The 26769-nt window shown below is 45.1% G+C and overlaps 1 protein-coding gene across 3 annotated transcripts in view; it reads left to right on the top strand.

The window, feature by feature from the left end:
• C1QTNF3 (C1q and TNF related 3) overlaps positions 1–26769 on the top strand; it is a 129231-nt gene that overhangs the window by 72705 nt on the left and 29757 nt on the right. The window contains exon 1 of one of the 3 annotated variants that reach the window (XM_069964776.1): positions 26122–26589. The exons of 1 other annotated variant lie outside the window; for it this stretch is intronic. In XM_069964776.1, the coding sequence (XP_069820877.1) occupies positions 26311–26589 (279 nt within the window). In that variant the 5' untranslated portion in view covers positions 26122–26310. Of the gene's footprint in view, positions 1–26121; positions 26590–26769 lie in introns of those variants that run through there. One more of the 3 variants, XM_069964778.1, reaches the window with a different exon arrangement.

Genomic DNA, 26769 nt, shown 5'->3' on the forward strand with positions numbered 1-26769 from the left:
TGGTAGTATTGTACGCTTGTCATTCATGACTCTCACTCCGTCTCATAGAGGAATAATATCCCTTGTATAACCCATGTAATAATAAACAGTATAATAACCACTGATAACACAATGGGCGACATGTATCATCCGGCGTACGGATGATTTTCGGCGTAAAGTCCCGATTTGCGTATTTTTTTATTTGCAAATGGCCGATTTGCGAATAAAATATTCGCATATCGGCACTTTCCGCTGAGTACGCCGGGGGGCGGGGAGGGGGTGTGGAGGGGGCGTTACGGGGGCGCGGACTCAGAGTCCGCGCGATTTATCATTTTTTCCACGCAAAGATACGCCGAAGACCTACTCCACCTTTCAGGTGGCGTAGGTTTAAGGCTGTGCGCACCGACGCGCACAGGATTTATGTAGAGGCAGTCCGCCTCTACATAAATCTCCGTAGTGCCGGAGATGCTGGGACATTTATAAGTCCGGCTTGAAAAATGCCGGACTTAATAAATGTCCCCCATTGTTTTGTCCTGTGTGACAGTATCAGCTCTGCTACATTATAGCTGCATACCTCTACTACAACAGTAAGGTAACGCTGCATCAACCATGCGGAAGGAGAAGAGGAGAAGGAGAAGAGGCCACAGAATGATCGGAAAAGTGTTTTCTTGGGAATCTTGACAGTTCCCTGCAGGACTGGGACAGATGTTTTAGAGGGACTGAATATCAGGGGACTGACAGGTGAAGCACCTGAGTGTCAGACATTTGTATGTTTAGCCATCACATGTTCTATTTCTAGGGTGTAGTCATGGCCATATTTACTACTAGGCATCGTGGTCCGGGGCCTAGGGCAGCACCTTGCAGGGGGGCAGCACCAGGGAGCAGGGGGAAGGAAACAACTTTTTAAATTTTTTTAGTCTCCCACCTCCCATTCAGACTTACCAGTAAATCTGGTGTCTTTTTTTTTTTTGGGGGGGGGGGGTATGGGGGTATCTGTCAGGTCTGGTATAGTGGTGTTGGTTTGCATAGTGCTTCATAACATCTAGGTGACGTTAGTGCAATGCAAGTTGCTACCATTAAGAGGGTTAACCAGCCAGCTAGAGGAGAGGATAGGGTTAAATTATTACACACTAGAGAGAACTTTTGAATCCTGAACCTGGACACACGTTATCCTAATGGGCTCAATTACAAAACAGACTTATGCTACGTTTACACAAAGCGATATTTCGCCCGATCGTACGATTAACGATTTCGAAGTACCGATTTTTTTTTTATAACGATCAGCGTTTAGATGGAACGATATATCGTACAGAAAATTCGTTTTGCGATCGCTTTGCGATCGCTTAAGCCTATCTCACACATAGGTAAAATCAGTGAACGACTGTTTACACAGAACGATCGGCGAATTTTTTGCGAACGACGATTTAAGAACATGTTAAAAGATCAAAATGAACGATTTATTGATCGTTCGCCGCGTTTACACGTACGATTATCATTCGAATTCGATTGTTATCGCGAAAATTCGCCTGATAATCGCTCCGTGTAAACGTAGCATTAGGGTCCATTTACACAGAAAGATTATCTGACAGATTATCTGCCAAAGATTTGAAGCCAAAGCCAGAAACAGACTATAAACAGGGATCAGGTCAAAGGAAAGCCTGAGATGTCAACACTTTTCAAATCCATTCCTGGCTTTGGCTTCAAATCTTTGGCAGATAATCTGTCAGATAATCTTTCTGTGTAAATGGACCCTTATGCTCTTTTTATTAAGTGATGTGTGTCAGTTGTACTCATATATTTCCTCAGCATAATTTTCATTATGTATCTATTTTTAACTTTGTATAGGATATTAAGTGTACTTACCTTCTAAACTTACTAAACTGTAAGTGGAAGCACAGTGTGGGCCCTCTGGAAAAGGCAGACAGATTCAGCTTGCATGCATCTGGTCCCAGGCTCTCTTTGGCACATAGTATCAGCTAAGCCTCGCTTCCTGTTTCTGTCTTGGACTCCCTGGTGCTGGAGACAGATTTCCCCTAACAATAGACAGTCGACAGCAGTTTCTGAAGAAGTGAGACACAAAGTGACCAACGCTTAAAGGGAACCTGTCACCCCCCGTGCCGGGGTGACAGGCTCCCGACCCCCCGTTAGAGACCCCTATACTTACCTCATCCCGCCGGGTCCCGCTTCTGGATTCGGTCGGGTCCCGGAGATCTCAGCCGCTGCAGCCCGGCGCGCGCGCTGACAGATGAGTCCAACGCTCATAGAGAATGACGGAGCGCTGGACTCTCCTGTCATTCTCTATGGGTGTTGGACTCATCTCTCAGCGCGCGGCCGGGCTGCAGCGGCTGAGATCTCCGGGACCCGACCGGATCCAGAAGCGGGACCCGGCGGGATGAGGTAAGTATAGGGGTCTCTAACGGGGGGTCGGGAACCTGTCACCCCGGTACGGGGGGTGACAGGTTCCCTTTAAGAGCTTTTTTCTGGGGTAAGGAGTCATTTGTAGTGATTTAACTTATTTACAAATGTGTTAGAAATTACATAGAATCGCATGGAAGGATTTTAAACTAGAGGGACCATTTAAAGGAAACCTGTCACCCTCGCACCTGGGGCAGAACCCATCCAAACCCTGATAGAGTTTCCCATTCTTACCCTCTCCTGCTGGTCCTGTGACCTCTGGTAGAGATGCTACTGGTCACACACTGGAGTGGTGGCGGTGACGCCACTTCTGTGGTGGTTGGTAGCATAGTATAGCCTAGCCAGTGATGGTACTGTTGTGATGCCAGTCCTAGTTTAGCACACAGGTGTGATGGTATACCTGCTTTTAGTTTTGTCTGGCTATACTGTTCCACAATGGTGAGTGACCTGCCGGGCTGTGATGGGTCTCCGCAGTGGTCCAGAGTGGGGAGATGACCCACCCGGACTGTCGGTACTGCCACCAGGGCCGGATTAAGGCGACAATTCCCCCCCCAAAATAAATAAATAAAATATACCGTGATCTATACAGATGGCTGTTTACTGTAGGTGACTTAGCACAGACCCCTTCTCGCTCCTGGCTGTATGGCTCAGCAGCATCCTCTGTTGCCCACGTAATGGTCACTAGAGGCTGCAGTGCAGAGGAAGATGCCAGGCCCTAGAGACAGGAGCGGGGAGGGCTAAGTATCAGAGTGTATTCCCACATTGTGTTTGTGTTAATAATGCAATGTGAGAACACAGCACTTTCTGTGCGCTGTTGCCCACTGTGTTAGGGCCCTATTACATGGCCTGATATCCTGGGTAAGCAGCACCGGTCTGCTAGGGTTCGGGCTGGTGGGGGCCCCTAAGTGGTGGAGGGCCCGGGGCACGTGCTCCTGGTGCCCTCCCTTTAATCCGGCCCTGACTGCCACCCACAGAAAGGGGAAATTAAATATGTAACCGGTATGTGTAGGTGCTGGTGCAATGATTACTGAGTCCCAGTAGAATAAATAGAATGATTTTACTGATAGTGTCTTGCAATACAGGATACGCTGGTGATAGGTAACTTCTTAGACACAGACTTGTGTTCACTGGATCTGTGCTGGGAGATACTTTAAGTGCTGATGTACAGTAGCGGTGCTTATGGAGCTTAGTGTTGAGCAGTGAAGAGAAGAGGAGAGGAGTTTGTAGTGAGAGCCCCAACCCAGGGTAGAAGTGTGCTCTGCCGAAACTTGAGAGAAGAATACTTGTGCCCGTGGTTTACTAAACCACCTTCTGCCATGCAGTGTCGGGGGACCTGTCCTACCAGGGTGACACATTCCTCAGACTAGGTTACCTGGGCGAAGCTAAGTCCGAGGGTGTCCTGATTTCACCTGCACTGCGAGATAGAGTATGTAGACCTTCGTACGGTATCTTTGTCCTATCCGGGTAAGTTCCTCTGTCTCAGGACACTGCCCTGCACTTTTCCGAGAGGTTGACGGCAGGGTGATCTCTGATGTGTCCTCCAGTAGGGGTCTAGTACTGCATAGTGTCTGTAGTTATAGCTTAGAAAGAAAAGTCCCTGGGTTCTCCATACACGTGTGTCTGACTTCTGACACAGCTGGTCTGGTCTAGACTGGACTAGCTTCCTGTCCATACTGGGCTAACTAACTACCTCCCCAGGTGCTGTGTGTATAAGTATAGAGAGCAGGGACAGGTAAGAAAAGAGAGAGTATCTCCTATTGGTGCGTACAGACCATGTGTTACAGAAACAATGATAACCCTTTGGTAACTACAGCTTGGAACACATAACAGAGTTTAAACATAACACTGGCACTTTGTGGTGAAACTAAAGAATGCACCTTCATCACCACTGAAGGGATAACTTTGCGACAGGTGCCTAAGGCACTTAACTGTGGGACACCACAGTCCCATCAGACTCATCTCTTCTAATTTGCATAATCTGAGCGGGCGGAGATTTCTCCGCATACGGACCGGCATCAGGAGCAGGACTGGCAGGAGGAGGTAAGTATGGGGGACTCTATTAGGTGGTCGGAGTGATACTATATCAATTTGAAGTTGCTGTGAATGTACTGACCTACCGAATAAAGCAAACTTGTCAGTTTTATCTCCATAAATTATAAGAATTGTGTTTTTTTTTTTCATTTCATCTCGCTCTCTATAGCTTTGTAATACAGTATGTAGTATAGTGAAGGGTGCCATTAAAAGGTGCCCCCATATGGCTCTGTTAAAAGAGAAATAAAAAAGTTATACCTCTTAGGTAAAGACTAAAAAACTAGAATATCATTGCTAAATAGTTAAATGTAGACTTTATGTTCTTTGTTTGTATCTAGATTGTTTTTATGCCTTTATTTGCACCCAGAATATAAGAAAGTAATGCATGTACTAGCTGTTCTGGGAATAGAAGTGATATTCCCCAGTTATACAAGGCGAGATCATTATTCCTGTAATGGTTATACAGGCATTTTATATTTCATAAAGGTTTTTTCTTTATATACAAGGAACAAAGACTGGGACAGAGCTAATAAACCATAATGAAGGTTTTTACTGCCAGTAAATATGGGGAATTGTAAAGATTTAAATGGGCGCTGTAAACTTGTAAATTATGTCTGTCCACGGCTAAAAGAGTCTGGAAATAGAACCGGACCATAGAAGTGCACCATGAACAATGGTGCCCTGGGCAGCTGCCTGCTTTGCCTTCCCTGTGGGTTAATATAATATAATACTTTCCCTCTTTTTCATTTTGATATATTCGGCAGCACTCGCCTAATCCCCCTTATTATACTACAGTAACTACAACTCCCACGGGTGAATATTAAAAGGAATCGGAATACTCTATAATTTAATAATTATGCATATGTGACATTTAGAAGGAACAATGTAACAATGTAAACTCTGCATTACCATCCCCTCATCCCCTTGCTCTTCGTGTACACGGACACCTCTTATCCTCATCAGGTTATACGCTGTAAGCGTCATGTGTTTAATATGACAATGAGATTAAACCACAATGAACTCACTCCCATACGGGGGCTCCTGGGAGACATCAGTTTAATAATGCAAAGGTGAGAACGTTATAAGGAGGGGATCTATCAGTCTGACAAGAAGAAGAGTTATTAGCTCGCCTTGGTGACCCCCTTAAACCTTCTAACCACCAATAATGACACTGACGACTGCAATGTGTTTTAATTGCTGTGGTGAGAGTATATTAAAGGACAACTCCGGCAAATTGCATTTTTAGCTTATTTAACACATATTACTAAGTTATATAACTTTGTAATGTGTTTTCATAAGCTATCTGACCCCCCCTCCGGAAGTAAAATAAAGCATGCATATCTAATAACTGTTGACCATGTCCTCTTCTCCCAGGCGCCATCTTGTATCAATGTCGCCAGTGCTAGGGGCGAGCCTGGTCTTCTTCCTCCTCAGCGTCTTCTAGTAAAGTGAATGGAAGAGAAAAGGCTCTGATACTCCAGCCAAGGAAAAGGCAGCTTTTTCTCTCCCATTTACTTAGCTGGAACCCAGAAGTGAGAGAATTCCAAGGACGCTGGCCACGTCCCCGTCAGCTCAAGCTCCGGGGGATTCAAGAGGCAATCGTCACATGAGGGATGGTGAGTATGAAGTGTGTGTCTGTGTGGTTTTTTTTTTTAATCTCGTCGGAGTTGTCCTTTAACATAATGTGAAATAATAAGAATGTTGACAAAGAAACACGCAACAAACACACTTGTTAGAAATGAGCGTAACACATGACTGAGTCTGCTCTCTTGGCATTTGACTGCGGGTGACTGACAAAGTTAGATGCAGCCCTAGGGATTCCTGGAAAACATGTATACAGCCATAGGCATAGGCTGTTTTACAGGACTCCCTAGGGCTGCATCCAATTTCTCCAATGCCAAGTGAGCAGACTACAGTATGTTCGAGTCACGCTTATCTCTAATACGTGTACATACAGCTTTGTGTCTGCCAAAGTGTGTGTGTCCCCCCGTGTGGACCCAGACAATCTTTTGTATCTGGCGTCCTTTACCCTGGGGTACCCTTTGGTGAGGTGTCTGGGATGTACCTGTGATGAAGTGTGCAATAGAGGCAATCCAGGGGTAAATGTCACTATGCACAACCAGACAACAAATTCTCCAAAGTGTATGGTAAGACCCAGTGTAATGTGAAAACCAGTAACTGAGACCGGAGGTTCACAAAGAGTAAAGTGTTGGCAGAAGAGTCCTTGCACAGCTATTCCCTCTTCTCACTAGAGGATTCTCCATCTTGTATCAGGATTAGGATACTTAAGATAAATCCCTGTGGACTGGTGACAATCCTGATCTGCCACATGGTGCTGTGATCACCGGGCTGATCCAAAGAAGCTGAAACTGGGTGTAGATGCACTGGCTGAGCCAGGTAAATTTAGCTAGTACAAACATGTGTCTAAACCTCCTTTAATGTGGCCTAGCAGGAGGCAGAAAGGATTCAACCCTCTGGAAGGCATTGGACTTGGCAGGCTTAACCCTCAGGGATATTAGTGGCTTCTAATAAAACCTGGTCTAAGGAAGGTCATGTGACCAATGTGCCATACATCCTTCAGATACCTAAACCCCATGGTTTATGTTTCTGACCTTCCTAAAAGGAAAAAATAATCATACTCCACTATAAAAGAAGTGTCTCTCTCCGCCTCTCTCCCAGCAGCAGTTTACCTATCAAAAAGTTACAGTACTACATCCAACCTGATGAAATGTAAGAAATTTGACAAAAATTTTAGTGAGGGAAGGGTGTGTCAGTACATATATGTACTCCTGTAGTCCATGTGAGGCCTTGTTCACACGTTCTGTAATTTTGTCCGTAATTGTGGATCCCTAATTACTAACAAAATTAGTGCCCATTGATTCCTATTGGCCTATTACACATTTGTAGTTTTATGGATCCACAAATGTAATGTATTGAAAAATTCACTGAACATGTGAATGAAGCCTGACACATCGGTGCACATGACAAAAAAACAAAACTGATTCGCAATACCAGACATGACCCATGGACAGGGGTGGCGCTATATTAATTCTTTTGAATTCACTGGACAAAAAATTTAGCTTTGTTCCCCATACGGCACATTCACCATTGGTCACCCAATTGAGGCTCTATGGAAAAAAATTGTGTAATTGCAGGCAACGAATAAAAGAATTAATGAGAAATCGTTGATCACTTGTCTAGACCTGGACCTAAAATAATCGTTGATCGTTTGCAGATCGTTCCCAAATTGTTTGGTGTAATAACACGTGTTTCGGTCATTCCCATAGGGTCTGTGGGTGTAATAGCTCTGAAATGAACTATCAACGAGGACAGGACGATGGCAAGTATGATCATCGTTCCGTGTAATTACGTAAACGATTTCAGGTCGTTCGCCAAAGCGGCCATTTGGGATTGTTAATCATTGATAAAAATTCCTTTGTCTAATAGGACCTAAAGAGAGGCCCCCCCCCCCTTGGAGAACTTGGATCTTGGCTGGATGTTTGAAGAATTGTCAAGTTTAGGGTCCTATTACAGGCTGACTACGGCCCTATCATTTTTGTATACAAACGCCAATCTGCTAGATTGGCATTCGTTTACTGGACCTATTACACGGCCCAATACTCAGGCAGCCAGGGCTGCATAGACATAATTAGCGATGTCCATGCAGCCTTTGCCCAAACATCTGACATCTTACCTCTCCTCGCTTCCAGTCTTGTGCTGCGTAGCTTCCTGGTTCCAGTAGCTGCATTGTCTGAGCGGCACCTGTCACCTGATGCCACGGCCTGTGATTGGCTGTGAGATTCTGCAGCCACCGGGACCGGGAAGCTGCGGAGCACAGTAGAGAAGACCGGAGAGGCGGCAAGAGGTAAGGTGTCAGGTGTTTGGGCAATCGTCAGCCATTGGCTGTGCATGGCTATTACACGTAGCGATGCACGGTCGGTGCCCAACGATTTTAGGTCCAAACTTAAATCAACGATCAGCCAATGATTGTTGTCATCAGCTGATTGTGGTCTCTATTACACAGAGTGATAATCGGCCTTATTCGGTTGAATATCGCTCTGTTTAATTAGGCCCTTAGACATGGAGGCAGCGGGGCGGATTGGTAACCCTCCCTCTATGGTCTTTCTTTACGCACCAGAATTAATTTTATATTTTCTGGTCACTTGAGTCTTCCCCTTGTTATAGGGAACTTATTCAGATGGATCTTTTTTTAAGAAGAGACTTAAGGCGCTTGGCTTGGCCGGTGTAAGCCTCCAGGCAGCCATTGTGAGGCCATGCTGTAAGTATTTTCTGAGGTTACAGATTGCAGGCCTGCCAGCTACGCCCCCGGCCAGATAAGACACGTCTGCCCTTTTATCTTAAATACATCGTCCGTCTGGTGGCGGCTTATTCTGAGAGCAGTGCGCTGGTTATTAGATCAAATCTCCTGAAAATTATTTTATCCTTAGTAAGAAAGAAACCGAGTATTGAGCTGTATCTCACAAGACCGGCTCGGATTCACTCTGGATATTTACCATGTAAACATTTCATTTAAAGGTTTTCTTATTTTTCGTTTTTTTAATACTTTTACAGATTTTCCTAGGCTTGTAGACGGCTGGCTCTGGACTTAAAAAAAAAAGAAGGTAGATTTTAAAGTGCCTCTAGGCTACAGGGATAACTCTGCTTAAAGTCTTGCTTGAGGCTGCCGGGGGTGGTTGGGAAACAATCGAGCACAATCTGCATAATTTACATTGTAAATTACAGTGTAGCTTATGGTGTTATTCAACTCTCATTAATGTCAGCTACAAGCAGACCTGAGGAGGCCTCAATGTAGAGTGAGATGTGGGTCCCAGAGGTGGCCCCCCATATATGGGACATTTATAGCATTTCCTGTGGGTAGGCTATACATATCCAAGATAGGAGGAATTCCTCTTTATATGGTTGGAAGATAAAAGTGGCCGTCTACAATATACAACAGGGCTATATGAACTGTATCACCCCTCATTAGCAGAACCACAAGTCCTGTACTGCCCTCTACCGCTACTACATGTACTGTGCTGCCGCCTACCTGTACTGCATGTACTGTACTGCCTTCTACTTGTACAGCATGTACTGTACTGCCTTCTACTTGTACAGCATGTACTGTACTGCTCTCTACCTGTGCTACATGTACTGTACTGCCCCCTACCGCTACTACATGTACTGTACTGCTCTCTACCTGTGCTACATGTACTGTACTGCCCTCTACCTGTACTACATGTACTGTACTGCCCTCTACCTGTACTATATGTACTGTACTGCTCTCTACCTGTGCTACATGTACTGTACTGCTCTCTACCTGTGCTACATGTACTGTACTGCCCCCTACCGCTACTACATGTACTGTACTGCTCTCTACCTGTGCTACATGTACTGTACTGCCCTCTACCTGTACTACATGTACTGTACTGCCCTCTACCTGTACTACATGTACTGTACTGCCCTCTACCTGTGCTACATGTACTGTACTGCTCTCTACCTGTGCTACATGTACTGTACTGCCCTCTACCTGTACTACATGTACTGTACTCAGGGCCATTTTAATACATTGGTGGGCCCGGTGCACAGCCCTCAAGAGTGGGCCCCTTCCCTTTTTGGCACCCACCCAACCCAGCGTTATCAGAATCAGTGCTCCACACACAATATAATGCCCTGAAAGCGCCCCCACACTGTATTAGGAGCTCCAATACATACGGTAGTTACCTTATAACTTTATAAAGATATCACCAATGATACCATCACATAATACCGCCACACCATGACCACTATCACTACAGACCCTATAACAGTTACATCCATTTACTCACAGGGGGTGTCTTCTCTGATAAGAGTCTTTCACCTTTTCTTTTACTCCATCCAGTGTGGGCTACCATAAAGTCTTCCCCCGGCTGTGAATCTGCCAAACACATACAGTAGTTACCCCCCTCTGTGACCCTATATAGTAGTTACCCCCCTCTGTCCCCCGATATAGTACTTACACTCCTCTGTGCTCCCACTTTATAATTAGGTATGCTCTGTGCCCCAGTATAGTAGTAAGGTCCCTATTTAATATAGGTACCTCTGTTTAGCCCCAATGTAGAATAGACCTGTGTGCTGCCCCCAGTAGTATAGAACCCCCATGTGCTGCCCCCAGTAGTATAGACCCCCTGTGTGCTGCCCCCCAGTAGTATAGACAGCTGTGTGATGCCCCCAGTAGTATATAGACCCGTGTGCTGCCCCCAGTACTATAGACCACTAGGTGCTGCCCCCAGTAGTATATAGACCCCTTGTGTGCTGCCCCCAGTAGTATATAGACCCCTCATGTGCTGCCCCCAGTAGTATCTAGACCCCTTGTGCACTGCCCCCAGTAGTTTATAGACACCATTGTGCTGCTCCCAGTAGTATATACCCCTTGTGTGCTGCCCCCAGTACTATAGACCACTATGTGCTGCCCCCAGCGCTATATAGACCCCTTGTGCGCTGCCCCCAGTAGTATATAGTCCCCTCTGTGCTCCCCCAGTTATATATGTGCCCCCAGTAGTATATAGCCCCCCTGTGCGCTCCCCCAGTTATATATAGACCACCCCTGTGTGTCCCCAGTAGTATATAGACCCCTGTGTGCTGCCCCCCAGTAGTATATATTTCCCCTGTGAATGCCCCAGTAGTATATAGCCCCCTGTACGCTCCCCCAGTTATATATACCCCCTGTGCACCCCTCAGTAGTATATATATATCCCTTGTGCACCCCCAAGTAGTATACAGCCCCCTGTGTTCTCCCCCAGTTATAAATACTGCCTGTGCGCTCCCCCAGTTATATATACCTGTGTGCCCCCCCCCCCAGTTATTTATACCCCCCTGTGCTCCCCCCCAGTTATATATACCCCCTGTGCTTCCCCCCGTTATATATACCCCCTGTGCTCCCCCCCTCAGTTATATATACCCCCTGTGCTCCCCCTCCCATATAGCATATAACAAGAACAAACAAACAAACAAACACTTATACTCACCTGGGTCCTCGCGTCTCCTCTTCTCTTCACTTCACTCTTGTGGCCGTAGGCAGTGCTTTATTGTACAGATGGTTTATTGATCTAATATTAGTTCCGGTAACCTATTACTCACTCCTCCCTGTACTATGCCCCCCATGTGGGCAGTCATCAGCCTATATGTGCTTTTTTTTTTTATATCAAAGCCTTCTGCACCTTCCAAGCCACATCACTGCCCAGAATGAGCTTACCAGACCACTTCTGCCATGATTGACAGATCCATTGGCATCAGACAGGCTCCATACAAGGATGATTGGTTTGATGGCGTCCATGTTTACTCACTTCTGTCTGATTAAATAAATCCATATTGGAGAAATATGCTCCAATTTAGCAGACGACAATGTTACTCCAGCTACTGTGTATGAGATCCATTATAATGCCCTTTTGACCAGGTGTTTGACTTCACCCCTTGATATCTCTTCTACATTCTATCTGTAGCCATAGTATGTCCATATAAGCACAATCCATGCACTGAGAGATCTGACATGGTCACCAACTCTGCTTATATCTATGTATTTCTGTTTAGAAATAGCATCATTAAAGATCTGACCTTCATATAACAGGCATTGATTCCTATAAAATCCAGTATATGTACCAATATAGTAACCTTTCACATGAGCCCTTGAATAGCGAACCTATAATAACCAGCATGGGAGCTAGATTGATTGACATTAATGCACTGATAATATCATGGGCGTCTTATGGATGTTATATATAGAAAAAAAAATCATAATTTCTTGTATTTTTATAAGCCATTAAAAGGCAGCGGATGCATCACATGGCAATGGTATTTTTATCACTAAATATAAATCATGGATTATTTCCTGAGGGTTCTTCATCTTTACAAGTATTATATTTGCTTCTATGGCTGATATAATCTGTCAGGTCTCATTGTGGTTAGGTTAAAACAGTTCTAAACTATTAGTATACATAGCTAGTCCTGCTCTCAGCTGAGAAGTGATACAATTGTATCCAGTCTAGGCAATGCTCTGTGAGCTCTACAGCCTGGACCTCAGACTGATACATTGTACATAGCTAGTCCTGCTCTCAGCTGAGAAGTGATACAATTGTATCCAGTCTAGACAATGCTCTGTGAGCTCTACAGCCTGGACTCCAGACTGATGCATTGTACATAGCTAGTCCTGCTCTCAGCTGAGAAGTGATACAATTGTATCCAGTCTAGACAATGCTCTGTGAGCTCTACAGCCTGGACTCCAGAGTGATACATTGTACATAGCTAGTCCTGCTCTCAGCTGAGAAGTGATACAATTGTATCCAGTCTAGACAATGCTCTGTGAGCTCTACAGCCTGGACCCCAGACTGATACATTGTACATAGCTAGTCCTGCTCTCAGCTGAGAAGTGATACAGTTGTATCCAGTCTGTGGTGCCCGCCGTGAGGCCCAATCGGTCACTTGCTAGGTGGTACTGTGTGATGCCACTACTGTGGTGGTTGGTTAAAGTATAGCTCAGTCAGATGTTGTACTGTCATGACGCCAGTGCCAGGTGAGCACACAGGTACGAGTGGCGAGCTATATCCTTTCCCCTGTGGTCGGTGACCTGCTGGGCTGTGAGGGGGTCCATTGGGTACTTATCACGGTGGTCCGGAGTGGAGTTGTGACCCAGCTGTACTATTGGTACTGCCACCCACAGAAAGGGGAGATGACCCAAGAAAGGTGCAATTACTGTGTCGGTGTTTACGTAAAAATCCTGTTATCAAAAATAAACTCTCCTTTAATTTAGAAATACTTGATACAGTAGCATACAGTAGACTTGTGACTTGACAATATACGTTGAACTTGACTGACTGTTAGGACTCGGGCCATAAGTTCAGCTCTGCATCAATAGCAGCCAGAATGCTTCCCATGTTTTTTGTCATACTCTACTCTGCTGCTCCTTGTTGTAGCTGTGGCAAGTATTCTCTCCCTGGCTGCTCACATAGGTGTTGTGTGTGTTTGCTGATTGGTGATTGACAGCTGACACACTAGTCAGCTGTCAGTATCTGGGCAGGACCTGGAGCCTCAGCCCCAATCACGCCTGGGGGCTGGGACTACAGGTTCCATAAGTACCATCAAAAGTCTTATGATCCTTGCCTGTGAAAGACTCTAGTTACCTAGTGCTTATTGAACTAGCTATTCCCTCTGACTTGAACTCCTGATTACCTGACTTTTGGCTTGTACCCGACTATTCTTTGGATCTAGACTTTGTACTTATATTGACCGGCTGTTACCGACTAGGACCTCTGACTATTCCCATTTTGTGTGTTAGTCTTGTCTCTGTTTTGTGTTCCCACTTGGATCAGGTTAGGGATCGCCGCCCAGTTGTCCGCAGCCATCTTAGGGCTGTCGAGGCAAGCAGGTAGGGCCAGCTGGGGCGGGTGTCAGTTCTAGGGCTGCACCTGTCTGTTGTCATCCCAGACCCCTCTACCTGACACTGACAAGACTTGTGCTGAGAAGTAGAGTAAGTGCAGAGAAGTAGAGAGGAGGATGTCGAGAGAGTCCCAACCCAATGTAGTACTGTGCTCTGCCGGAACTTTAGAAGTAGAATAAGTAGAATAATTGAGAGTAGAGAGAATACTTGTACCTGTGTTTTGACTTCTTGTCTTTGCGCCACCTATTGCCCACCAGTGTCGGATGACCCGTCCTAGAGGGTGACACAAGCCCCAGACCTTGCTACTTGGGTTGAGTAGAGTGGTCAGAGTTCTGTTCTCTGATTACACCTGCACTGCAAGATAGAGTACATAGGCTTTGCTCTTAGCAGAGAAGTGATACAATTGTATCCAGTCTAGACAATGCTCTGTGAGCTCTACAGCCTGGACTCCAGACAGATATATTGTACATAGCTAGTCCTGCTCTCAGTTGAGACGCGTCTCACCTGTATAAGTGCCCAACCGCCGGGATGATGTTATGTCAGTGGTTGGAATATACTACCCCCGACATAGTATATGGTAGTATTGTGATGCCAGAGCTAACTTAGCACACAGATGTGATGGTATACCTGCTTTGTTTTGTGTCTGGCTATGTTTTTCCCCATTGGTCAGTGACCTGGCGGGTTGTGTTGAGTCCCTTGTGCTCTTGTCTCGGTGGTCCAGAGTGGGAAGATGACCCACCCGGACAATCGGTACCGCCACCCACAGAAAGGGTAGATATGACCCAAGGATGGTGTACCCAGTGTATGTAGGTGCTGGTGCAATAATCACTGACTCCCACCAACCCTCAAAAAAATGAGATGTTACTATGATGAAATAGCTTAGGATGCCCTGGGTTTATATGTTTGACTACAGGTCCTCTTTACCTTTTGGACTACAGAAGAATATAGGGGAAGATTTATCAAACATGGTGTAAAGTGAAACTGGCTCAGTTGCCCCTAGCAACCAATCAGATTCTACTTTTCATTCCTGTTGTTTTACTAAAAGTCTCTTACAATACAGGATAACTCTTCACTAGGTGATACAGAATTGAGCTCACTGAATCTGTGCTGAGAGATGAGGTAAAGTAGCAGTGCTTGTTTAGTTTAGTGCTGATAAGAGTAGAAGAGCTTAGAGAACTTGAGAGAAGCTTGTCAGGAGAGTAGAGGAATTCGTTGGGAGAACCCCAACCCACTGTAGTAATGTGCTCTGCCGGAACTTGTGAGAAGAAATTTTGGAGAAGAATACTTGTGAAGGGAATACTTGTGCCCGTGTTGTCGACCTTACTGTTGCTAGAACCCTCTTCTGCCCTGCAGTGTCGGGTTACCCATCCTACGAGGGTAACACAAGCCCCAGTCTTGGTTACCTGAGGGTAGCTAAGTGTCTGAATTTTTCCGGTGTCACCTGCACTGCGAGATAGAGTACATAGACCTTTATACGGTTGCTTTGCTCTATCCGGGTCAGTTCTTCTGTCTAGGATACCACCCTGCTCCGTTGAGAGAGGTTCTCAGTGTTGGGGTGATCTCTGACTTGTCCTCTTTTAGCTGCTTTGCACTGCATAATGTCTGTAGGTATAGCTTATTGAAAGAAAGTCTCTGTGTTCCCCATACATGTGTGTCTGTCCAATACCACAGCTAATCTGTCCCAGACAGGGAACCTGGCAGAGCCAAGCCCTGACTAAGTACAGCAGAGATGCCTGGTCTGTGTGTGTCCTACTCCTCAGAGAATCAGAGTAAGACTGACTAATTGATGCTACACTTCCTCTCCCCATTTGACTACTTCCTACAGGGTGTATAAGTGTCCCTGTGAGTGGTGGAGAAGAGAGTGTGCAAAGAAAAGAGGATATAAATAGAAAGAAAGAAAAAAGCATCTCTCATTGGTTCACAAAATCACATAACTAGACAGTAACCCTATAGTGACTACAGCTGTGCAACACATACAAAGTTATAAATAGTGACATCTGGTGTCAAAACTTATATACAACCTCATCACCACTCCACTTTAGAGTACAAGGCTTTGGTGACAGGTGTTCAGACTAGAAACACCCCTGGTAGGACACCACAATACAATTGTATCCAGTCTAGACAATGCTCTTTGAGCTAAACAGCCTGAACCCAAGACTGATAAGTAATAGAAGGCAGGCCCTAACCTCCTGGGACAGAGAAGATTTCTTGTGAATTTTCTATGCTCCTTTTAGGTTAAAATACCAAACTAAGGGAACAGTTGGTTACTACCTGCACAATATGTTGCAGTTTGAGGATTCCGTTATCCACTTTAACACCTCATTCACACATGCCAGATTGTGATGTGAATTCTCTAACATCTGATGACAAGTAAATGGAGTTTTCACAATTTTTGCATAGATTTTTAGACAAGACAAAAATAATAAGTCACCCATGTAAACAAGTATCTCGCTTCTTTTTCTTCCTTGTGAATGCTTAGAATTGCTTCATTGGAATGGTAATAGGGATGATTCTGATGTGTATCTGCTATACATCAGCAGCAGACTGATCTTCTTGGATCTTGTAGTTCATACCTGTCTGATCCTTTTGGATCCTGTAGTTCATACATGTCTGATCCTTCTTGATCCCATAGTTTATACCTGTTTGATCCTTCTTGATCCTGTAGTTCATACCTGTCTGATCCTTCTGGATCCTGTAGTTCATACCTGTCTGATGCTTTTGGATCCTGTATTTCATACCTGTCTGATCCTTGCTTCATACATGTTGGATCCTTTTGGATTCTGGGTCATGTTTTGAGGATTTCCATAGTATTTCACAGGTTATTTAATTATAATAAGTGCATCAGGTATAATCCCAGGTGTTCTTTGTATGGGAAATCCTCAAATCCTGACCTGTTGGTGGTCCTGGAGTTGGGGAACCCTGTAGTTCATACATGTCTGATCCTTTTGAATCCTGTGGTTCATACCTGTCAAATCCTATGGGATCCTGTAGTTCATACATGTCTGATCCCTCTGGATGATGTAGTTTGTATCTGTAAGATGATTCTGTATTCTATAGTTCATACCTGTAAGAGTCTTCTGGTTTATGTAGTTCATACATGTCTGCTCTTTCTGGATCCTGCAGTTCATACCTGTCTGATCCTTTTGGATGCTGTAGTCCATACTTGTCTGATCCTTTTGGATCCTTTAGTTCATACCTGTCTGATCCTTCTGGATCCTTTAGTTCATGCATGTCCTTCTGGATCTTGTAGTTCATACATGTCTGGTCCTTCTGGATCTTGTAGTTCATACATGTCTGGTCCTTCTGGATCTTGTAGTTCATACATGTCTGGTCCTTAAATGTTCATACATATCTGATCCAACATGTGTGATCTTATTTTACAACTTATTTCTGGTTTAGTTCTTCTCCATCTGTCAGATCTGCTGCTTTTTGCCTTCAGCCGCTCAGATTTCCTGCCGTAGACCAAACATATCCTGGCAGCGGTGAGAATTGGCCGGCGTGTCTGTCTGACTTGTGAATGAATAAATAACTTTCAGGCAAGAAATACATTTTTCTCGAAAGTTTGAAGGAAAATAATACAAACATCAATGACATCAATGTTATATTGAAAATCGCAGATTAACCTTTGCAGGACCATAGGAGGGGGGCAGCTGGCCAGGATTGGAGGGACAGCACAGCATCAAGGTAAGTGAACAATGTGGATGGGGCAAGGGGGGGGGGGTTATAAAAGGCAGCAGTTTTCTGGTTAAATCAGAGAACCCCTTTAATCCATCTTATCCTTTGAGGATAAAGGACACTGATGTAAAGACTGGTAGTATACTAGCCATCAGATCAGAAGTCCCCATTAAAGTAAAAGTTGGACACAGATACCACCAAATGAATCTAGTGACTGCCATAGGTGCCCCTTTTAATTTCTGCCAGAGGTGCCCCCTTTAATGATTACCATGTGTTCTTCATAACGACTTTCATAGGTATCTCTTATAGTTTCTTCTACCATTACTTTATCAGATGCCTCCTTTACAGGCAGACATTTGTTCTCTATATGGACTGTCATTGATGATCCCTTTAATGGCAGCCATAGTTGTCCCTTTAATGCTTACAATAGGAACCCGTTTTACTGCCGACCATAGACCCTCCTTTTAGACATTTCTATAGGGGTTCCTTTAATTCTTTGTATAGGTGCCTTATTTACTACTTTCTATAATGATACTTTTATAGATCCCATAGATGTCTCCTTTAATGCTTGCCATAGGTGCCCCCTTTAGCATTATCTCCAAATGAGAGTGTATAATAGGTGCCTCCTCTAATGCCAGGCAAGGGTACCCCTTTAGCGCTGTCCTAGGTTTTTTATCCTTAGTGTCTCCCTTACTTCTCCTTTAAAGCTTCAGCGTCTGGTCCAGGCTCTCATAAAGTGCCCACCCCAAGTCTGTCCACTAATAACCCCAAGGGATCACCTTGAGTACTGGATGCCCCATCTGCTGTCTGTACATCTTGATACCCCAATGCTACAGCTTAGGGTCGAGGGTCCTGAACATTAGAAGCAGAAACATTGTGGGGGGATTTTTGAAGACCAGCGTACGCTGTTAGGCAGCTCCTTTTCCCCAGCCAAATTCACTAAGAGGCACACGCCTCTTAGTGAATCCGGCCGACTATGCGCCCGACTCTTAGCCCAGCGTACCAAATCTACACCTGCTTCCAGCATTTGGATCATGATTTACGCCTCCTGTCTTGCCACGCCCCCTCCTTCCCGCCTTGCCACGTCCTGTGCCCGCCCATTGGGCACGCGGGGGTACGGTAGGCGTACACCAGGGAGAAGGGGCATGTCTGCACCTTCTCCCTGGCATATGCCCTCGTCGTAACCTTCGTAAATGTCTCCTTTTGTCTTCAATGGCTAAAGTGCAAAAAGATTGACACTTAGAGGGTCTATAGGGGTAAACTGTAAAATGGTGTTAAGTAATGGAGTTCAATACGAGGAAAATACATTACGTGTGTGGTTGGAACCAGTCAGCATGATGTATAATAGGGAAGAGGAATATTGTCCGTCTTCATATTACCCCCTATGGCTTTTTCTGCCCTCCCCCGCTCAGTAAACGCTGGCAGCACAGCGGTCAGGGCAGGCGGATTTTCTGTGGGTCACTTGTGTGTTTGATGTGTTGCTGTAGCAATATCGGATTTATTATAAAGCTGAACTGCAGGTGGATGGGTCCAGACGGAGACCAATTTCTGGGCTTTTGATGCTTCCTCTCCAAGTTCCTCAGGTAACGTAATCTTGGTTTAGCCCCCCATGAATCCTAGATAAATAAAATCCAATAAATTCTCCCAGCTGGTGCTAAAACTCTAATTCGGAAAATGTTTTAATGTTGAATCATCATATTATGGTATATGGTATAATATGACATTTTTTCACAGAAATCTGCCTTTTTCCAAAAAACACCGCCACCATGTTTTCAGGTATTACAGCTTGGATCCATTCACTTGGTACTGAGCTGCAATACCACACACAAACTGAGGACAAGAGTGGCGCTGTTTCTACGGAAAAAAACAACTATTTTTTTCTAGTCCTGGAGAAGAAAACACATGGACACATTTTTCTAGAAGCAGCTTGACATTCATCCATGGGCTTGTATTACAACTCAAATCTATTAAATTGCATGGGGCTGAGCTGTAAAGCCACACAAATAAACATATACTAATAACTAAATTTATTTTACCACCTGTCTGTGTCTTTCAGGTTTTTGTAAGAAATTATCTGCTCTGTTGTTTTGATTTGGAAAAGGATTGCTTTCCAGAAGATCAGGGTGAAAACATATAGAAAATCATCAAAAATGACTTAAAACAGGAAAAAAAATACCCAAATAAAAACTAGAAAATTAAAAAAAGGGCGGAGGAACATAGACATGGTCGCTCAATGTGGGGTACCCATTGGGATAATGATGTTACGCTGTGGGCTAGCTGAGAGTTGTAGTAACGGGTGGTGCAGCTATCCCAGTGGTCCCCTGTAAGCCCCGCAATGCTTTGTCAGTGTTGTTGCTTCAGTGATGCAAAGTGTAGGAAAGAAACTTCAGGACACTAGTATGTGAATGGTGTGTTGCACTTACTGTAAGTCTACAAAAAAGCTCAGTGTTACAGGAGAGTCCTTGTACAGCTTTCCCTTTCTTGCCTTGTCAGTATCCCTGTCTGGATAAGGAACATGTTCTATGAAGTAGAATTGTCCTCTTGGTGTGGAATGAAAGGCAGTTTTGGATGAAACCTCCTAAAATCCAGGCTGGGATCTCTGTGTATACGACCCAGATCTGTCTTACGCAAAGGTAGCAACTTGCTCAGGATCTATGATAGCAGGTTATAATTAAAAACTGGAAACTAACTAGGTCTAAGGCTTTGTACAGGGCCTAAAGCTACCCCACACCCTTTGGGAGGAGACCTTTGCAGAAATTAGAAAGAGACTGGAGAGAGATTCTGTCCTCAGACCACACTTTAGGTTCAAGTTAACTGTAGGAGGGTCATGTGACCAAACTCTGCCCATCCTTGACATGTGATCACTGGGTGTGTCAAACACAAAGCAGTTATAATGCTAATATAATTCATAATACAGTGGTACCTCGGTTTTCAAACATAATTGGTTCTGGAAGGCTGTTCCATAACCGAGCAGTTCGAAAACGGAGCTGTAAGTTCCCATAGGGAACAATGTAAATGTAAATGTGCAGAGCACCCGGCCCACAGAGTGCAAAAACACTCCACATCCCCCGCAGTGAGAGGCAGGAGCGGGCGGCTATTTAAACTTGCCCCCGTGCTCCTGCTCCAATCAGCTGCGGGGGACACCCTGTAAAGAAGTGGAGAATCCCATCATAATGATGGGATTCCCCACTTCTTTACAGGGTGTCCCTGGCAGCTGAGAGGAGCAGGAGCACGGCGGCAAGTTTAAATAGCCGCCCGCTCCTGCCTCTCACTGCGGGGACAGGCTGTAAAGAAACCGGCTCCCAGCGCTGTCCTCCTGTCTCTCCCCAACAGCCCCTCCGCCCCCCCCCCCCCCCGCCAGCCCGGAGCGCTTCCGATAAACTTACCCAGCCTGTACACCCCTATAGACTGCGGCGCGCCCATGCTGTTGGCGCCCGCAGCCCCGCTCGCCAGCTTCTTGCTCCCGCTGCTCCCCGCCGCCTCTGCTGGGTAAGAGAGTCTCTCTCCGTGGGGCGGATGGGCTGGTAGGGAGAGACAGGAGGACAGCGCTGGGAGCCGGCTTCTTTACAGCCTGTCCCCTCAGTGATAGGCAGGAGCGGGCGGCTATTTAAACTTGCCGCCGTGCTCCTGCTCCTCTCAGCTGCCGGGGACACCCTGCAAAGAAGTGGGGAATTCCATCATTATGATGGGATTCCCCACTTCTTTACAGGGTGTCCCCGGCAGCTGATTGGAGCAGGAGCACGGCGGCAAGTTTAAATAGCCGCCCGCTCCCGCCTCTCAGTGTTCCGAACACCTGTAACTGTCAGCTGAACATCAGTTCAGCTGACAGTTATCCCCCTGGTTTTGTTCGGATACCGAGCAATGTTCGGATACCGAGCAAAACTTCAGGAGGAAATTTAGTTCGAAAACCGAATTGTTCGAACTCTGAGGTGTTCGGAAACCGAGGTTTTTTCTGTACTTGGGTATAGAAGTAGACCTACAATAACCAGACCAATTTGAAGAGATTCTGTATACTTTTGGTTGCTGGGACATAGCACACCCACCACAGCACCACTCTTGTCTTCAGTTTGTGTGTTGTATTGCAGCTCAGTTTTATTAAAGAGAATGGAACCGAGTTGTAATATCACACACAATCTGTGTCATATGGGGGGGCACTGGATTTGGGAGAAAATAGCTAGGTTTTCCTAATCCTGTATAACCTCTTTAACTTATAGTAAGCCCTTAAAAGAACTCAACAAGCAGGAGATGTTTAATGAAATCATCTGCGCTGATGGAATTTCAGTACTGGAAAATGGAGCCAAATTGGCCAAAGATCATTGAAACTAGTCCGACCACAGGAATTGATGGCATCACTATAGAAGCTTTTTACACTGAAGGGGATGGCTTCTACTGTGCCAAGAAGTCTGGAAAGAGAACCGGATGATTGGTTACAAATTAGACAATTTACCTAAATATTGGACACTACTTACAATGCATCTCCTGCCACAATCCGGTAAAATGATGTCATATTTAACTCTCTGACCTCCAATTTTTGAGAGAACGGGAGTCTTCCGACCCATATTGCCGATTTCATATTGGCTTTATTGCATTTGGCTTTCTCTGTTAATGTCTGAGGCCAGGTTCAGACTATGTAACTGTGCGGCTGTATTTGCGGCTGTAATTGTGCAGCGGTATTTTTGGTGGTTCATGCGTACGCTGGAAAGTATAGGATATACGGCTGCACAGTGCACACTATGTATGAATCTACGGCCCGATCGTAAACGGACCCGTAAAAAATGAACAAGACCATTGTTTGCGGCTGGACAACGCATACCCTATGCGTTTTTTTAAAATTATTTATTTATTTAAAAAAAAAAACTGCATAGGGTGCCCCCTATTTTTATAACCAGCCGGGTTAAAAACCAAACGACAGCAGCCTGGTAACACCAGGGTGGGAAGAGCCATTGGTTTAGGCCCTCCCCAGCCTAAATCTTACCAGCCTGCTGCCGCCCGGTCCAGGAGCGCCAATTTTCACGCTGCGGGACCACTGGCACCCGGCTCTTCCCAGTACCCCTGGTGGCATTGGGTACTGGGGTAATAATAGGGGGTTAGTGTTAGCCATTTTATACCAGCTAACACTAGGCCCCAACTTAGTAATGGATTCCGTCTATTAGACGGCTTCCACTACTAAGTCTATAAAGTAAAGAAATAAAGACAAAGCACAAGTTAAATAAAATTTTTATTCAAATAAAAACACCCCCACACCCCTCATTGACCATTTTATTAAAAAAAAAACATTAAAAAAACGCTGGTCATCGACGTAGTCCACAGAATCCGACGTAATCCACAGGATACCGATATCTGAAAAACAAAAAGGGAGAAACACACAAAAAACACACAAACAGGAGCACAACACCCATCATTGTGAGCGGTGTTGTGCTCCTTACAGTATGCAGCATCTTTACAGATCGCTGCTTACAGTCTGGCCCCCAAGGGGTTAAGGGAGGATGTATTGCATCCCCCTTAACCCCTTGGGGGCCAGACTGATGTCAGACTGCACCCATCCCAGCAAGGAAGGGGTTAACTGACCCCCCCTTCCTTGCTGGGAGGGGTGCAGTGCTGGGGAGGGGGTGGGGAGAGCTGTATACTCACCCCGATGTGTCCTCTTCGCTGGTCCGCAGCACAATGAAGTCCCTGTACTGCGGACCGGCTCATTATATGTGCGCTCAGCCGATCAGCCAATCAGCTGAGCGCACATATAATTCTAAATGTTTCTTCTAATAATGCTATTGTCATAACATAATTAGAAGAAACATTTGAGGTTTTCATTAAAGTAAAGTGATGATTAGTACAGAAAGCTCTATTGCCGGCAATATGAATTAACGGCTTATGGAGCTTCCTGTACTAATTAATATTTAATTAATAAAACACATTTTCGATGAAATAAATTCAGTTTCGTTGTTCAATAATTTAATTCTAACGAATCCATCATTGTGCAATTAAATATACTGTCAAAAAATAAATATATATATAAATATACTTTTATTTATATATCTATTTATTTTAACAGTATATTTAATTGCAAAATGATGGATTAGTTTAAATTTAATTATTGAACAACAAAAGGGACTTTATTACAACGAAAATGTGTTTTATTATTTTAATAGATTAACCATGAGAGACATCGGCATCGGCATACTGCAGAGGATCGCAAACCCCGGTAATAGCGATTCATGTAAACTGTGTTCTCTGCTTTCCCAGATGCATCCAGAGGTGTTTGCATCACTTTCTTAAGATTTTATTTGTTATTTTTAGTTGAACCAGATTTCAAAGTAAATGACCGTATGTTTTGAGCCGCATGTCTATTTTTTCCCACGGCCGGAGTTTCATCCGCACATTTACAGCCGCATAAAAAATACAGCCGCACAGTTACATAGTGTGAACCTAGCCTTAGGGAGCAAGCAGTACACAACTTATTCCAAAACCTCCATGACATGGGGAAGCTGATTCCTCCGTTTTCCCCCTACCCCCCTTTAACCCCCCCCACACCACACCACAGAAAATGAAGACAATGACCCAGTTTTGGAAAAATTTTGGCCACAGCAGCCAATTTTATTAACGAACACACAAATAACATAAAACATTATGCAAAATAATACTGCCACTATTAACCCCCATCTATCTAAAACCAGAACGGGAAGGAGGTCCTTGAGGCTAAAACTATAAGCGGCCACCCATAACTGTGCCACAAAGTATCTGGCTATTACCACTCACTTCCAACCCCCAGCCGGTTCCCCCAGGCTCAGGAGCCCTACCCCAAGACCAATGCCACTGGCCGATTATCCACAAACCCCCCGCATTACTCCCCGGGACACCACCCAGTCAGGAGCCCAGATTCCTCCAAGTCCCCCCATGATCCTTAATCAAAATGAGGGGGAATGGGGGTGCACCTCCCCTCATGTACCCCCCTTTTACTTCAATTTTTCCAACCCCAAGGACCCCCTAACCCGCCAACAGCTGCTATGACAAGAACTACACACCATCCCTCATACTGAGACAAACCAACTACAACCCCATTATCCTGTCCCCCATAACTAAGGGAGGGAGGGCGGGACTCTTCACTGCTGCTCCGCATGTGCTGACCAGTACAGGAAGAGCCTGTTACATATATACCCTCCCCTAATTCCCCTACCCCTCCCCCTAGCAACTCCCGCTCAGAACAGTTCTGAAGTTAACCCCTTCCGTGCCAGCTCCCCTGTCATGCTGGCCTCCCTTAACTATGTTGCCTCCGGCCTTCTCTTTAACATCAACAAAATGATCAGTGCGCAAGTTGGGCCACCCAGTGTATGACCCATGTTCTCTTGGGATTCCGCTCATGAACGTCCTTACGTTTTCCATTAGATTTTGCTGGTATTGTTCGGGATTCATTCTTCCATCAATCATGGTCCTTCTGCATTTGACTCCCGGTGTCTGGAGAACTTGAATGTTGCCTTAGAGAACCCTGAAAAACATGGTTACAGCTGGAGAGAGCGAATCACTCCTTAAGCCGACTGCCTTTCAGTGCTGTCCCGCTCCCTGACGCTCCTCCCCCGGGTGTCTGCAAAAAGCTTGATCCAATCCAGGGAAAATGGAAGAAGTTTCTCAGGATTGGATGCAGCTTTTTCCAGCATTCTGGGATAGCTGTGTTGCATGCCACTGTCTGACCACACACCCTTCTATCATTTCTGGACTTAATGTTGTATTTAATGTATACCCAATAAATATCATCACATTTTAGGCTATGTTCACACAACGTAACTTTTGTATTAATCATGGCCGTTGTTGCAGATTTGCAACAATGGCTGTGATTAATACAAAAGTTACATACACTGCAGTCTGAGGGAATCCACATACTATACACTCTGGCTGGGATCCCTATTGGCCACACAAAAAACTGACATGTCAGTTTTGTGTGGCGGCTATTCATTGACAGCTCACACAATGGAGCGTGCGGCCGGCTATGGTGAATCGGGATGCAGGAGCACACGAATGCGCCCACATCCCCATTCAGCACAAATGAAGATCATCTGCAGTACCTGTCAGGATAATCGCTGACGCAGGCCGTTCTGTGACCCGGACAGGAAGTGGCTGGGGACCAGTGACTGGAGCAGCATGATGCGAAACCCAGCACTCTAACCGTTGAGGTAAGTGAACGTCATTGCTTTCATACACCCCCTCCCTGCCCAGAGTGAAAAAGCCCTCCTTCCCAGAGTACCCTTTAATCCAATTAATTTAAGAAATGAAATTAATTTAAAAATTATTAATTTAATTATTTAAAAAATTCATTTAAAATTTAAAAAAATTGTCAGAAAATTCAAACTTAGAGAGTGAAGCTGTCACGATGCTTTCCTCCTTCTACTATTTTGAGAAACCTTTAGCACATTTGAGAAATTCTTGGCCAGAATAATCCCGGCCTTGTTCCAAGCACCAGACGTTATATCCATACAATCTCTGTGTCTAATGAAGGGCGATGAAAAAAACCCATTTGTTTCTCGGTCACAATTTCCCATCATGTTTGTATTTTATTTAAGGAGACGTGAAAAATCTCGAGAGCTGTGACCCCCATGATATGTATTATAACCGTGATACTACGCTCCAGCCACGCTGAAATCCATTTCTCCGGTCACAGGAGAAGGATGACTAATACTTTCCTCCAGGCTCGGTTACTTTTGCAGCACTCTTTTCCCCCCTCCAGCTGTCTCCAGTATAAAACTTGGTAGAAGAACATTTTTCGGGAACTTTTTGACAGAGCTTGGTGCCCCTCGCCTGGACTCTCTAGCTGAATGGCTCCAAGGCGTTTTAGGATCTGGTTTCTTCTGGCTCTTTTTGCTCTGCCATTTTGCCTTGGTCAAGATGAAAACATGGAGGTGAGGAGAAGATCTAATAAACCATTGGCCAAAGTAGTTGGGAGTCATCATCAACGGACGGGCTTTATATCCAGCAGGGAAGTAGTGGGAGAGCGGAATCTCCACGTTGAGACGTTTACCGTTAATACTTCTACTCAAAAAGAGTTGGGGAACCCCGAGGTAGATGAGGCAGAACAGACCCTACACAGAGTCCAGGTACTCTGCCTCCATCTTCTTCACCTATGTCTGTCTCTGCTTCTATAGATGACTGTGCTCGATTGTCCTGATGCATAGGAACAGATGTAGCAGAGCTGAACATGTCACGGTGCTGCATGATCCTATTATCCTTCTAACTTTTTGGATTTTACCCTGGTTCCTCCGAATGACACCTCTAAC

This window comes from Dendropsophus ebraccatus, chromosome 3, assembly GCF_027789765.1.
Source record: "Dendropsophus ebraccatus isolate aDenEbr1 chromosome 3, aDenEbr1.pat, whole genome shotgun sequence".
NCBI lineage: Eukaryota > Metazoa > Chordata > Amphibia > Anura > Hylidae > Dendropsophus > Dendropsophus ebraccatus.